General features: G+C 36.3%; 1 protein-coding gene across 2 annotated transcripts in view; it reads right to left on the reverse strand.

The window, feature by feature from the left end:
* Positions 1–16607, reverse strand: part of Dcn (decorin) — a 39920-nt gene that overhangs the window by 5979 nt on the left and 17334 nt on the right. For both annotated transcript variants that reach the window (XM_023716369.1, XM_012515186.2), the window contains exons 3-6: positions 13271–13383; positions 6924–7137; positions 5699–5812; positions 960–1053 (exon numbers count right to left, since the gene is read on the reverse strand). In XM_023716369.1, coding sequence (XP_023572137.1) covers positions 960–1053; positions 5699–5812; positions 6924–7137; positions 13271–13383 — 535 coding nt within the window. The remainder of the gene's footprint in view (positions 1–959; positions 1054–5698; positions 5813–6923; positions 7138–13270; positions 13384–16607) is intronic.

The raw sequence follows: 16607 nt of genomic DNA on the forward strand, positions 1-16607 counted from the left end.
CTCAAGTGCTGAGATCATAGCAAGAAACATTTCTTATCATATGAGACTCAATAGTGACTTACGGCAGCTATAGTCAACCTGGCCTCTTCAGGTCTTGCTATCCACTAGGTCACTAAGGACTATTCATAGAGCTTGGATAAGCCACACTATGCACAACCTTTTGGTGTTACTATTTCTCAAATATGCAAAACATACTCTATGTTTATTTATGACTCACAAAATTTATGAAAAAATCCAGGAGAAAGTCAACTCAACATCATCATAAGTAGGAACATTCTGTGTAATAACATTCAGTAATATACATATAGTCAAGAACAGAGTATTCTTTGAGTTGAAAAATTATGCCATTGTTTTCCACTTTTCATTACTTAGCCAGACTGAAAATACAGAGAGATTGGCACTAGACAAGAAAGTAGACACAAGGGGTCATTTCTAAAAAGGAAATATTAGGAAGGGCCATGAAAACAAAACAAAGCAAACTTGTATTTTTTAGGTCATAATAAATGTGCCTCTGTTTCACCTTGCACTCTTCAGAGAAGAGGTTTGAGAAGTTCATTCTGATATTAATTTGTGGGCTATCCCATATTTTTATATTCTGCTAGTCTTAATTTTAAACTATTTTCAAATTTGAGGGACTGTGATATAGATTTTCTCAGCTTCTGTTTTATGCTAAGTGAGCATCATATTAAATTAACATATTAATTTGAAATCTTATTGGATCAAAAACCTTGTACTTCCGTTCTAAAAACAATATGATATTCTCAAAATATTGGGTTTGCTGTAGCTACATTCCTGCATCGACTTTTCAAGAAACTTTCAAGTAAATTGAACTTTGGGACTATTATAAACAGTAATGATTGCTGGAAATAAAAAAAAGATCCTGTTCCTAACTATGAGCATGTAGGTGCCTGTATAACTAGCCATTGTTCTGATAGAAATTCACAAAATAGTATTATTACTTAGCCAAATTATTCAGTCCTTTCAGGCTAGATGCATCGACTCTGCTGATTTTGTTTCCATCAAGGTGTAGCTCAGTAAGGGAAGAGGGAAGACCTGTAAGGTGGAAGTACAAGACGTCATGTGATAGAGAAACACATGCCCACAGGGTAAGCAAAGACATGCAGGGACATGTGCCACCACCTTCCCAAACACACAGAATTTCAAAGAATCATTTTTGTATTTATTCTTTTTACAGTCATGTTTGTGTTTAAAAGCAAATCGTAAACTATTTTCACCATTTAACAGATTTATGTCCCAGCAGGAGTAAAACCGAAGGAAGAAACCAAGTCTCATTGTCAATTTCCACCATTCTTAAAGGGGTAACCCTGCGTTGATGAATCATGCAATAAAATTAGGTACTTAAATATCATGAAACAGTTATGAACATAAGTTAAACGAATGTGCCAACTCAACCAGGCATTTCGCTCATAGGAATCATGAGTTACTAACACTGCGATGCTATGGTGGCCTTAGACTATTCTGCTTTTTCAAAAGTCATCAGATACGTCTGTCATGGGACTGAGTAGAAAGAGCTGGAGCTCAGCTGGACCTGTAAAATCAAGACAGCATCCTTATGTAAGAGTCCACAGCCTGCAATCAAATGATGGCCATATGTCGAACACCTGGGGAAATGAATTTAAATCCAGCATGCCCACTAAGCCTCAGGATGGGACGCTGTAAACAGCTGGGATTCCTAATGATTTAGTAATATAAATATAAAAGTTAAAGATTTTATTTTCATTTCCTTCCCCCATGTGTGGATACATTATGATTTTATATCACTTTTCAAACACACATTGTTCCACTTACAAGCATAGCAACGACTACAAAGAAAATAGCAAGGCAAATATGTATAGAACTAAAACCTGACTGGTGGAAACTTTCATTTATGTTTTATAAAGATACAGAGTTGGAAAACAAAGGTCACATTTGGTGTGAAATATTGAGCATATTTCACTGAATTATACTAAATTTACGGAAGTCATTTTGGCTATTTTAAAATAAAAATTAGTAACTCTACAGTAGTAAGTTTTTTGCAAAAAATGTTAGGAAAATAAACCTCTACTTACTAAATATGAACAGTGTATAAAACAATCTTAGCTCTTTTCCTAATCAAGTCCACTTATTCCCTCAATGCATAAATTATTAAAATTCCTAGGTAGGGCCAAAGTAACTTGAAGTGACACATTTAATAGATTATCTCTCTCCAGTAAGAAATGCACTCTGTTCTCAGATAGACAAAAGAAGTTAAAATAGCAAGCTTTCTACTCAAAAAATGAAATGACAGTCGCAATTTTCTTATAAATAAATTTTAGACAACCAAAACCATTTGAAGCATAAATCATTTCAGCAATTGTATTCACCTAATAAATGAAAATGAATTTTAAAACACTCCTATTGTGAAGCATAGTTGTATATAATACAGCAAATTGCATGCATATTTTTTCTTCCATTTCATCATGGAAAATCTTTTAAATGCATTGTCTTCAATATGCCAATTATCATCACATTTATCAATCTTTACTAGTTTCAGGCCGACCAAATAGCTCAGCGGATTAAAGTGCCTGCAATCAGGTGCAGGGGCCAGGGGTTCGATCCCTGGGACTACCATGCTGGCTCTGCCTCCGGGGCACACTGAGATGGAAATTGGTCCTGGGCATGGTGGCGTGCACCTGTAATCCTAACTCTTGGGAGGCTGTAAGCAGGCAGATCGCTATGAGTCTGGTCTAGTAGTGAGATCCTGAGCACCCTGTAGACCCTTCCCCCCAAAAAAGCAAATTACTAGTTTCTAAGTCCTTCTTTCTGAAATATCAGTTTCCAAAATGTAAAGTTATAACTAGGTAAAAGTTTGACTGAGGAACAATATTTTCTCTGTCCAGTAGCATACAGAAAGGTAGATTTATCTATAGCTTCATTACTCTAAGCTGCAATAGTATTTTGCTAAAGAAACTATTCACTAGTTATTTTTATATATTTTTCTTCTTTTCCTTTTTCGAAGGATTTTTTTTTTCTTTTTCGGCTAGCTCAGGTTGCCTTCAAAGCAGGTCTGGTATGGCATGTGGAGCTGGGGATCGAACCACGGTCTCCCGCACCTGACTGGGTTTGCCCATGCAACCGCTTGAACAACTGAACTAACAGCAAGTTCCCTCTTCTCGTTCCTTTTTTGAAAGATAAAATATGCAAGGAGTACTTTAATATAGGTCGTGTACATATAATGAAATCCTTATTTACATCCAATGATCCTCAAAATAATTCTGGAACATAGATGTATTTTAAACTTCCATTTTATAATTAACAAAACCTTCCAATGCTGTATTTATTTTTGAATGATGCTTTAAAGATACGAACACTTAGTTTAAAGGAAAAGAACAATTAAGCTATGCCTCCCATTAAGTTGGTCTAGTTCAAAACTATGATTTATTCTTTCCTTTCCATTCCCATGGGGGTGGGAGAGAAGGACGACGGTTCTGTGCAGGTAGACAAGCCCTAGCTTAAGAGCCAGCCACTCGCTTGTCAGATAAGCAAAAAGGCACGTGGGAAGGAGGACTGTGCACAGGCCTGACCTCAGCCATGCACGGTCTCAGCACTGCAGCTTCCTACCACTTGCCCTCATTGAGTATCAATTTTTATCATTTTTAGGACATGACACTATGAGAAAGGGACATTTTGAAATCAGGAAAAGTATTTTACATGACAACTGGAGCTAAGTAGGTGCTTATAAATGGTAGTTATAGCAGTGTTAACGTTCTTATGACGGAGTTAATTAAGTATGTCAGAAATAATGGGAAAGGAGTTACTAGGATACACAGAGCACAAAAGAAAATTAGAGAAACAGATTGCTCAGTGATAAAATCCTTATCTGAGGGATAGTTTGAGGATGCATTACAAGGGATAGCATAGTTACACACACACACACACACACACACACACACACACATGCATATTACTTCAGTTCTATGTTATTGATATATACATATATACTTCTCTGTGCATATACATATATATGTAGATACATTTATAGTATACTATAAATGCATACTATATATGTATTTATATATGTATATATACTATAAATGTATCTTAGCCCTCAGAATCTATGAAGATTGACTCAAGGCTTGCACAAGTACCACAGTGTGCCAATATTCAGGCTCATTATATGAAAAGATGTCATATTATCAGGCAACCTATACACATATACACCCTCCTGTGTTTTGTAATCATATTTAGATTATTTAGAATTTCTGATAGAAATAAATGATATATAGAAAGTTGTTGCAGTGTATTGTTTAGAGAAGGACTCCATATTCTATACGGATGCAACTTATTTCAAATATTTTTAATTCACAGGTAGTTAAATCTGTGTATATGAAGTATATATAAATGTGAATATATATGTATAACATTACACACTTACCTAATATTATATACATATCATAAAATATAATATGTAAAACATTATAATATGTAATAAAACATTTAAATTAATATTTGTTGCATAACAAAATGAAAATGCCTTCCATATTATAAGCCAACATCTATCAGTCTGACTATCCATTTAATCATAATTTGTCCAATGCTGTATTTATTTTTAGAGGACCAAAAGAATGCCTCACATATAAAGACAATGATTAAGGTTGGGGCAGTAAAACAACATCCTGTGGGACAGGTACTCTCAGGGACTGATGCTTCTGCAGTGTTACAGTAGAGGAAAACACCTTTTCCATGAATAAGCACGTACATCTCATTTCCAATCCAAGAAGCAGGAGTCTGTGTTGAGGAGATTGAGGAAGGGACAGACCCAGGTTAAAACTCAAGGATGTGGAGGAGATTTTGTGAGACTACAAGGGAGGAGTACAGAAAATGTTCAAGTGATAGGTACTTTGTCTGCAATGAGGGCCTTTTCCGATTCACAGACTGTCTTAAGCTCCTCGACTGGGCATCTGTCAGCACCATGACTGAGTGTTCTCCGCTGCCTTGCTCCTAGCAGCAGGAAGCCTCTCCATCATTTCACATGGCAAATGTTCTGTTCATTATCTAAGCCCAGTGAGCGTTCCAAACATTTTAATGATGAATAGGAGGAAATATAATCTACAATCTACATGTAGGATATTCTTCCAATTAACTATTTAATTTTTTTAAAAACCCAGTGAGGGGGATGTTCTTCTCACATTTCTGATAAAGACATTGAGGAAGAAAGATCTTGGGCTCAATTATTAACAACTTGAAATTAAGCACAATAGACTTCAAATCTACAACCAACACTATTAAATAGAAGAAATTCAAACATTAGTGACTGAAATGTCCAAAAATGGAAAACAGTTCTTTAAGGGAAGGAAAATTTAACATAAAATGTTGGCTCAATTTCAGAAGTACTTACATTGTTTTTTCTTTATAGAGAAGTAAAACATTCTTTGTAAAATAGCTATACTATTTCTTTGTGATATGACCCTTAATGTAAAATAATTCTGTGTAAATCTTCAACTTTAAAGGATATTTGCATCAGTCTTTTCATCTTTTTGGTAAACCAGATGGCTTCATGGTTAACTCAGCTCCGTCTAATCACTTATAGGTATGGAGAATTTACTAGAACTAAAAATGGCCTCTTGAGTCATGATGTAAAATTCAACAACCACTTTTTAAAAAAATGTCAGAACCTTTAAGCTGATAGTTCTAAAAATGTTTTGGAGGAAGTTCTCACCTTGCGGGATGGAGGTGATGTTGGTGTCTGCAATGCGGATGTAGGAGAGCCTCTTCATTCCCTGGAAGGCTCCGTTTTCAATTCCAGAGCTCTTCAGGGGGTTTGTGCCCAGTTCTGCCAATGCAGTAAGGGCAAGGATTTTAGAGCACAATTTAAGAAATTACAAATCAGAGTAGTGTCCATTTCCACAAGGATTCTACAAAGAATTTTTTGGATCAATAGTATCCTGATGAAAACACACAAGAAACTGAAAAAGCATGGTCCTCAGAAGAGCAAACAAAATTCAGAAAACTAAAAGAAAGATTTATGAAAATGTATTATTTAATGATTGCATAGAAAACACTTAACACTAAATTAGAAGCTACTGTTTCGGGGACTGCGAGATAGCTCAGCATTGTAAATCGCGAGCTTAGGCAAGCTTAGGCAGGCACAGGAGCCAGCGGTTCGATCCTGGCACCACATGTTGCATCAGCCCCACCCCCATGGTGAGCTGAGCTGGCCAAAAGAAAAAAAAAAAAAAAAAAAAAAGCTGCTGTTTCAAAATAAAAATTATGGCTGAGTATGTAGCTCAGTGAAAAGGCTCTGGGTTAAAAATCACAGTGCTTCAAATTCAAAGAAAAAATGTTAAAGCAAGTGCCTGTAAATCATTTGCTACTATTGCCCTAACATAATTGAAATGCTATTAAAGAATTTGAATACGGCATTTTGCAAGCCAAATGTAAAATTATATTTTTACCACACATATAATGAAATGATAACACATTTTTAAAGCAAATGATGTATGTGTTTTCAAGACACACACATACAAATCCCAGCTGTGAACGAGGATCCCTAAATACCTCTAATTCAGCACTATTTAAATCTTCCCCTCATGGGCCGGGGAGATGGCTCAGTGGAATAAGCGCTTCCCTGGCAAGCACAAGGGCCTGAGTTCAATCCCTGGTTCCGCAGAAAGATAAATAGATAAATAAATCTTCCCCTCTTGTGGGACATATGGTAGGAAAGGTAACTACAGTCCTCAAACTCTCGAGGTCAAGGGATAAAATCATCTTTGTGAGGCACACCTTCGTAAGAATCTGCCATTTCTCTAGCCCTGTTACTACATTTCACGTGGGGTTTGGGTACAAAGGATCCAGCTTGCTCACATGCCTGCAGCTAAAGCTTACGTGAAATCTTTTGTGTTGAACCTTGTGTCTCATTTTTCAAGTAGTGAGAATGTACGGACCTATGACAATCATCTGATTCATTCCGTTGAACACAGACTTCCGCACTTTGGTGATCTCGTTCTCGTGGGCACGGAGCTCCTGAAGAGATTTGGGCATTTTTTCGGGCAATTCTTTCAGATGATTCTTGGATAGGTAAAGTCTCTCCAGTTTCACCAAAGGTGCAAATGCTCCAGGGCTGATTTTGCTAATTTTGTTGTTAACAAGGATCAATGCCTGCAGATAGCAAGCAAACAAAAATACCTTTTAGAAGTATAAAATCTTCTGCTTTCATCTTCGTAAATGTACATTTATAGAACCGAGTGAGAGAAAGAGGAGAAAGATGGGGGAAAAGAAAGTACAGATTAAGAAATTTAAAAGAAAAAAAATAAGCAAATGCAATTCATTACTTCACACATCTGACATTTGTATATATTTTTCAAAAATAAATATTCCTAAAGATTGAATAACTCTTACGGCCCAAGATACGGACAAACAGTCAGTGTTACGTGCTTCTTGTGGTTTGTTCAATCTGGCAGTCTGTCTCCACTGGCTATTGTTACAAATTCCTGTGCAGAAACTGCCAACGCGGATGCGCACTACCACCAGCACTGCAAGAGACTCAGATCTTTCTATAACCTCACAAAAAGTTATGTCTTTTATAGAACTCTGTAGTTGATACTGATTATGCTCTAGTTCACTGCTTTATTTGGATATCCTTGTCAATCAAAAGATGAAACTAATTTTCTTTTGTTTTCTTACTATTTTTTCTTATTTATTTATTCACTTGATGCAGGGTCTTGTTATGCAGCTTGGACTCATAGTGATCCTCCTGCCTCAGCCTACCCAGTGCTGGATTACAGGGTTCTGCCACCATGCCCAGTTTCAGTGGCTGGCACAGCAAGCCCAGGACTCCAGGGCCGGCATGGTACGCAGTACCAGGGATCAAACCCAAGTCCTTGTGCTCGCCAGGCAGGTGCTTAGACGACTGAGCTATCTCCCCAGCCAGTCTTACTATTTATTTCCATTATTATTTTTCTTTTTGGAGAGATTGCTCCCTGATGAATCTCTCTCTCTCTCTCTCTCTCTCTCTCTCTCTCTCTCTCTCTCTCTCTGTCCCATCTCTCTGATGCAGTTTTGAGAAGTTTTAGTAAGTAATTTAAGCTGGTCTTGAACTCATGATTCCTGCTTCAGCCTCTCAAGTGCTAGGATTACAGGAATGTTCTACCAGGCCCAGTATCCCAGTATACTATTTATTTCATTAAATTTTAATATATTTCATAACTAATTCACAGAACATAGTTAATATGACATAAAGAACCTTACTGTATTTTCTTCTGGTTTTCTACCAGCCTTCTTTTTGTAATGGAAAGTTTTACATGACAAACATCTTAGTGGTTTTAGTGAGGTTTCTGGGGGGTTTTTTGTTTTGTTTTTGTTTTTGTTTTTATGTTCTCCCAATATGAGGAATTTCCTTTAAGTCATAATTGTTACCACTATACATATTGGTAGATGTACATGTCAACTTCTTAATTCTATTCCAGTAATCCATGTTCTTTAAAAAAGTCCTTATTTTAACAGTTATCCTTGAGGAAATGTGCATAATTTCTTCTTCTTCTTCTTCTTCTTCTTCTTCTTCTTCTTCTTCTTCTTCTTCTTCTTCTTCTTCTTCTTCTTCTTCTTCTTCTTTTTTTGTGCAACAGGGATTTGAACTCAGGCCTTGGGCTTGCCAGGGAAGAAGCACTTATTCTACTGAGCCATCTCCCCAGCCCAAGAATAATACTTTCTAAAGGCAATAAATGGTTCATTCACTTTTGTTGTCATGGAGTTCATTTGATGTACTAAAATTTATTAAGAGTAACACAGTCTTTTAATCTAATTCAAAATGATTGTTGGATTAAAATTCTAAGAGGGGGGAGCCACAAGTTAGCTCAGCAGTCTAAAGCGCCTGCTTAGGTAAGCTTAGGCAAAGCGCAGGAACCGTGGTTTGATCCCTGGCACCACAGGCTGCGCCAGCCCCACCAGGACTGAGCCGGCCACTAAATAAATAAATAAATAAATAAATAAATAAATAAATAAATTTCTAAAAAGTTCAAGTAGAAGAGGTTCTAATAAATATTACAAAACCTTATGAGATTTAAGAAAGTTGATGCTAACAATGAAGACAGTGGAGAAACGACTGAAGACCCTAGCTAGAGGGGTAAAGGGTGACCTGCATGGAGTAGCTTGTCATGAACACTAAATGATAAAAAATGAAAGATGAAAAGGAGATTGCCCCCTCTGGAGTTAAATTTGGAAATCTTAGTATACTTAAATATACCTAAAACCTGCACAGAAGAATCTGTTTTATCAATAAATGCTGGACTCTTAGTTTTAACAGCTATGTTTTCCTCCCCGGCCTCTACTGTGGAGGTTATACTACACCAGGTATTATGCTAAGGGATTCTTTTATTCACATATTTATAGGCCATTGTTAGTGTAAATGCCTGGTCCTGAGTGGCTGCATGCAAACTCTTGCAGCTGGGGGATTATGAGCCTCTAGCTTCTCTGTCCCTACATTTCTCTCTCTGTATAAAGAAGATAGGGAGTACCTTACTGCCTAAGACTAACACTAATTCCAAGGATCAAGAAAATTAATTCATCTAAAGTACTATAAACACTGCCTTGTATACAGAAACTGCTAAACAAGTATTTATTGTTATTCAGTTGTTGACAATTTTTGTTATTTTCTAATTTTAAAAAAATCCTCCATACCTAGATTTATTAAGCCTTAAATTGTAAAGAAAAATATTGAACACTAGCACTGCCACCCTTCAGTGTCAGTGTGTATAGAAACACAGTCTTCCCACTCTTTAAAAATTTAATCCCTTTTACTCTGCAACTGCTCACATGGAGCCATGACATTGTACGTTAGCACAACTAGTAGACAACAAAGACATTTTATTTTTGCTGAAACATTTGTTTTAATCCTTACTAATTGTTCATTTCTCCTTCCTTCTCATCGAAATGCAGCATTCCTAGCCAAAATTATGATGTTTGTTTGCATAATAACAAGGATCAAAATGATCAGGAATGGAAGGGTGAGGGAAAATCAGTTACTTAACATCCTCTGCCTGGTCAGAAGCTCTAATAAACTCTTTCCCTTCTTTCTATGTATACTTTGATGTGGAAACAAAGGAATCAAGATTATGGCTGCCTGGGAATGTTTTTGGAGGGAACTTGGGGAAAGAAAGAACACGTTATTACCCACACTGGATTTAAAGAAAAACATGCAGAAATGAAGTGGTTCTTACTGAGGGATACAGGAGTTTAAAAATATTCTTCAGAGTGTACTTAAGTGCAGAGGAAGCTGAGATTAGTATAAGGGAGTTTCCCTTCCTTATAAAAGCAGCTTTTGGATAAGTTTATTCAAATAAAAAGAAACTTTTCAAAATATTTAACAAAAATAATATTCCTTCTTTATCAGCAACTGTTTAAATGTATTCCAATGATGGTTTAAAAAACCCCTGCCAAGCCCTTTAAGTCTGGCCATTGGCCCATCGCCACTGACGCCCTAGAAGAAAGCAGAGAGTCGCTGAGGGGAACCCCGGACTCCTCCCACAGGGCAGCGGCATCGGTGCTTGGGCCTACTTGAGCATCTTTTGCTAAGCGGTCTCCTCCACCTTTCACCACTTGGGTTTTCTTTGAGTCAGCTTGTGTTGTTTGTTGTCTGATGCTTGCTTTTTTCTGTCTTTACTCTCTTCTTACACAGAAAGGTCTCTTTTTTCTGTGTTTTTTGTTTGTTTGCTTGTTTGTTTTGTTTTTGTTGTTGTTGTTTTTAGTCCTAATCTAAAATACTTTACCCTATTTTCTTTCAAAACACTGCCTGGTAACCTGAAATAAGACAGTGTCTAATTGATCTCTCACTTTTAGCACTTACCAATTTTATCGGATTGCTTGTATTACTGGAAATTGACCACAAATTCTTTACCTACATTTTGTTTCCTTTCAGCCATTCCCTCTGAAACCTTAAAGTCTTAGGAAAGAAAAAAAAAAAAAAACCCACCTGATCTCTTTAACAATCTAGTCTATGTTTTTCTGCTGACTAAATATTTATTGCTTTCCTCATTTGAGTGGTCAGAAGGCACACGTCTAAATCTTATCCTCACTATAGCAATTATATCTTGGCCAATGTATTGTCTTTTATGTTTTATGAAGTCTTATATCTGTATTTCTGATTCTAACATATATACATAAATGATTTATTTTTATAGTTTATTGCATATTATTTATTCTTATTGTACAGCTCCTCGATATTTTCTATACTTCACTAGAATTAAATGAATGCGAAATTAAAATTTACCATTCTCATGATTCTTACCTCAAAACTGTATTTCTATGAAACACATTGAAAGAACCCAAGAACTAATCTCCACAGATGGGCCTCATATCACTAGAAAATTCTATTTGATAAAAACTTTATTTTTTCAAATTGCACTTTTGATATTGAAAATATGCTTTCCTGGATTTTTTTTCTCACTAGGATAGTTACTTCTACTATCTCTTGTGGCTGAAGACAGTAAACCCAATTCCCTTCCTCCAGTATGGCCCTCTGCATGCCACTAACTGTTCTTTTGCATTCAATGTAGCTTCGTCTCTGTTAGTGTGCCCGTAGGATGCCAGCCTGCTCCTCCACAGGGCCATCTCTCTCTGGTTGGTCTCTAGTGCTATTACTAACCTGCCTTCCCAAGGACTGGATCCAATAGTCCAAGAGCATTCCAGGAGTGGAACAAGACACAGTGTGATGTTCATAGGCTACCTTTAGATTGAAGCCTGGCTTGTTGGTGCTACATATGCACGAATATTCTGAGGGGAAAGTACCACATACTTATCTCATGTTATAAACCTGGTGCTCCATGTCAGCAGACACTGACTTGACTTCTACAGAAGGCTGCCTGAGAAGGCTTACACCTACTTGATTGGGCTGGACACACTTCTCCCCAGCTACAGTTTTATACATGCATTTTCCTTTTGGGGTCTCCTTTATGTCATGAGAAGCTGAGTTCCAGGTACTGCATCAACCTGGTGCCCTCCTCTTCCCCCTTAGTAGGATCAGCCAGAGGAGCCATTGGCAGGAAGAAAGAGTCAGGCCAAGAGCTGTTCTTTCTTCCATAGCTGTGGGACTTCCTAGTTACTTCAGGCTTTTAGGACTTCTTAATCAGGATTCTTCCTAGTGCTTTATTGGTTTCAATTCCCCTAAGCAAAGACTCTTTTCTATTAAATTTCCTCCAAGAAAGCCATTGGAGTAACTTCTTTTTTTCTGATAGAATTCCCCCCAGTAAATGGAACATTGTAATATAGACAAGGGGAAATTAAGGGCCTGTGAGATAGCTCAGTGGGCTAAGTGCCTGCTTAGGCAAGTGCAGGGACTGGGGTTTGATCCCTGGGAACCACAGCCACGCTGTCTCCCAACCTCTTGCATGCTGAACTGGCTGCCTAGACTGGGCATAGTTGTGCACGCCTATAATCCAAGCACAGAGGAGAATGTAAACAAGAGGTTCACTATGAGTCTGAGCTGCAGTGAGACGCTGTATCAAATACATTTTTAAAAACTGACCTTTCATATAAAGGAAAATCAAAGTAAAAGGACAGTTCAGGGTAAAGCACACAAAATCATAGATACATTCCTGAGTATAGGTACACGTATAAAATTAATGATGGTTTCTGTTGTATTAGTACCAATGTTTGAGAATTACGAAGGCTATTCACAGCTCTCTTAGAAAATAAATGAAAGAGGTGGCTTTCAGGTTAGCTCAGTTATTTAAAGTGCCTGTTTCAACAAACTCAGGCAGGCACAGGGGACCACGGTTCAATCCCCAGCTCCACATGTCACACTAGACCTTCCCTTAAGGCAGCCTGAGCCAGCCAAAAAAAAACAAAAAAACAAAAAAACAAAAACAAAAACAACAAAAAAATAAACTTCTCTAGAAGATAAATGAAAGGAACAAAGAAAGAAAATAATACCAATATTTATTTGTTGCATGTTTTCTACTATTGAAGTACAGCCTAAATATATATAATTATATTTAATAGTTTAAATAAAAACTATAAATAAGCACACAATTATATTTAAAAATTCACATTCACTGTTCACAGAGAAAAAATGATGGTGATACAATGATTTAGAGCAGATACGATAGCTGGATTATATGCAGCTACACTAGATTGTTTTATTCCTGGTTAATTCTACAACATCTTAGAAAAATGGTTCTGTAAACATAAATGCATTGACTAATTGTTATAAGTACTTTTGGTTTTCACTAGGTTTTTTTCTTTTGAAAACTGTGTTGAGCTGTATATTATTATTACTAAATAGTAAAATTGCTCTTACATGAAGATTCTTCAGATTCTTAAAGTCTCCATCTTTGATTTCAGTTATTCTGTTGTTTTGAAGGTCCAGCAGCGTCGTGTCGGGGGGGAGATCAGTGGGCACTTTGTCCAAACCTGGAATAAGCATGAAAGGGGTTTGTGGTCAGTAATAAGAGGAGCGTGGCTAGAGAACTGCAGAGAATGGACTCATGAGGAAGTCAACGTTACTGCAAAGGTGGCACCAGTTGACATCTTTTTATCTAAGGAATTATGTTAATTTCAGGTTTTTTTCCATAATTTTATTGAGCAACAAATAGCAATGAGACAGTTTCAAACCAAATTGGTAGGACAGTTTCAATAATTAACACATTGCATACATTCTTCCTAGTGGTTAATTGCTGTACAAAATGCAGACATGATATCATATTTACAAACACTATTAGAACAAATCCCTCTATTCATTGAGAATGCAACTATATATCTATCCTAAACATTTTGAATACACAGATACAAAATGGACATTCATCTGTATCCCCTTTTCTTGTTAAGTTCCGTTATTTGAGTATTATAGGTATGTTAACTCAGTAAAATATTCTAAAGGAGTTCAGTAGCCCATAATAGTATTGGGTCCTCCACTTAACTGGGAATGTCAGAAATTGTTGACCTGAGTCCCCTACAGCTCAACATAACAGCATGGCTTTACTTCTTATACTTCCTTTTTATATTTTTCTGCTAGATGGTTAAGACCAAGGTAAAGCTATGTAACAAGTATTTTAACTTTTGTATCTGATAAGGTCAGTCAAATCCTCTCAGGATTTATCCTGAGATCCTGTACCTCAGATTGTAGAATCTTTGTCAGTGTCAGCCATGTGGATGAGTCACGGCCATTGCTTGGCCAATGTGTTCTCTGTGAATGCCTGAGAGAATGTTTTCTCTCCATGTGACTCTCCTTAGGCACACTCTACATCATTGATCACATTCCTCTCTAGCCCATAATCTTCTTGATCAGAAAATTTGGCACACTACCGAATTACATGATGTTACAGTACAGGTTCTCATATGTCTTGAGTCTTAATTGACCTTGGAAGGCTAAGGCCAAAATAATGACTCTCCTTGTGGCCCTCCTTTTTCTCTAATTTTGGTCTGCAAACTTAGTTTGTTAACCATCCAGAAGACAAGCTTATTGTTATTACCATACAACTTGGGCTGTTAAGCTTAACCTCACTATCTGTCTGAATATCTAATATCTTAAGCATAACATGGAACAGGCATTTTTCATCAAGTATTGATACGTTGAACTTTAAGTCCCTACAGAATATGATGAAAAAACATTTAAAATTAGAATATATTTTTTAAAATAGGCATAAAAAATTATATAATTCTTATGTTTCTTATGTTTACACATAAGTCCAAAAATCTAACCATATACAACCTTGAAGCAGGACAGTCCCACAACATTCCTTTTCCTGTCGCTTGTCTTCATTCACCACCCCCTTCTTTTGAACAACCATCTACCCAAGGGACTTCATAGCAGCAACTGGCATGTCATGACAAGCAGCCCGTATTCAGAAGACCAGAATGACAGGCACTCCAAGCATGAACCTACTATTACAGATTACCATCTGCAATGCAGTAGCTTAATTTACAGGTATCAGTATATATAGTTAGTCAGGGTGAGAATCTTTCCAATTAACTGCTAGATTCAAAAATCTTCTGGAGATTTCAGTTTTATAAGTTTGTTATGTCCTTTGCAAGGAAGTCAAATAAAAATTTTGTTTTTAATCATAAAATGAACATGGTGTCTTTCCTAAGGAAATCTTCACCTACATAAGGGGAAAATTTGCATTTTCTGTAATGCATAGCATAAGTCTTTCGTTGTACACTATGCTCCACTTGTTTTTGAGTAAGTGCTCTGTTTGAGTGATGTATAAATCCATACATATCCGCATAAATATCTTATTATGGAGGTACTCTAAGTCATCAGTTATGAGGGTTCTTTGGATAATCTATTATAGTTGTACACATAACTATGTGGTAACTAAGTTGCATATCAACAACTTGAAAATTCTTCTGGATTTTGAGAGAATAATTCTTTTAGCTTTAGTTGGAATGCCAGAACACTATTAACTTTAGTCAATACTTTACCACCAGCAAATATGCCATTTTATTCTATATTATTTTATTTTGGTATCAAGAAATGAACTCAGGACCTTGCATTTGCCAGGCAGGCATTGTACAAACTGAGCTATTTCCCAGGCCCTATGTTGTTAATTAGAATAAAATAAATGAACTTTGGTAGGCGTGATTCTCTAAAATGAACTTTATATATAACATTATTTTTTAATGTAATATTTATGCCTAATGTAGTTACTAGCTTTAGTTCATAAATATGAACATTCTGAATAAGCAAATTGGTAAGGGTTTAGTAAGGCATTTCATTCATCATTCAACCAGGTTTTCTCAAAAGTCATACTTACTTTGAGTAAATCAGTCTTAATGTTAGTAGAGAAAAATATTAAGTGAGACCTTTTGTCTTCAGTTTGCTGTGTTTCTATTCATATAGGACATTAAGTGAAAATGTAATAGTCTATTAAATTAATGTAATAATGTGATCATTTTATACTTTAAGGCAGCATAGTATAATGTTAAGTATATTTTGATCATATTTGAAACTAAAGATCTTCTTTTAAAAAATACATTCGACAGTGCTTTGTTACATTGTTCCTAAGAACAATCAATTTATTAGATCCTGGGAATATGGCAAGAGAAATTCTAAAATGACTACTCATGTCTTAAGGAAAACAAATTCAGCTCAAAGTTTGAATTGAAAACAACTGCAGCAGGGTCTCATAACCACAGTGTTGATAAGACATCACCCTCATTTTGCATCCTTACAAACATCTATGATAGACATACGTCAATCACCTTTATTTCTTTCATGAAAATTATCTCTACTGTACTGAAAGTTACTTCTGAAATTTTCCAAATATCTTTTGTTTGTAATTTCACTGTTCTGCTCTCAGTTGGAAAAACATCTTGTGCTTAACTTAATGGCTACTATGTTCATAAATTTCAATAGCAAAAAGCAGGTGGCTATAAACTAACATCACTATGCTCCTTAAATATGGAATTCACACAGAAACAGTTGCCGTAGAAATAGCACGAGTGCAGAGTTTTCAGGGATAAACAGTAAACCACCAGAACAGCTTCCTTGTAGGAGGGTATTTCATGGCATTATGCAGCCTCAATCACTGCCATTTTCAGAAATGTCAATTCACTAATTTCATGCAATTAGAGAGAGCATACTTCTGCCAAATCTTTGATAATTAATGTCATCCAGCTCAAAAAGACACATTGCC

This window comes from Octodon degus, unplaced genomic scaffold (assembly GCF_000260255.1).
Source record: "Octodon degus isolate 3935 unplaced genomic scaffold, OctDeg1.0 scaffold00004, whole genome shotgun sequence".
Lineage (NCBI taxonomy): Eukaryota > Metazoa > Chordata > Mammalia > Rodentia > Octodontidae > Octodon > Octodon degus.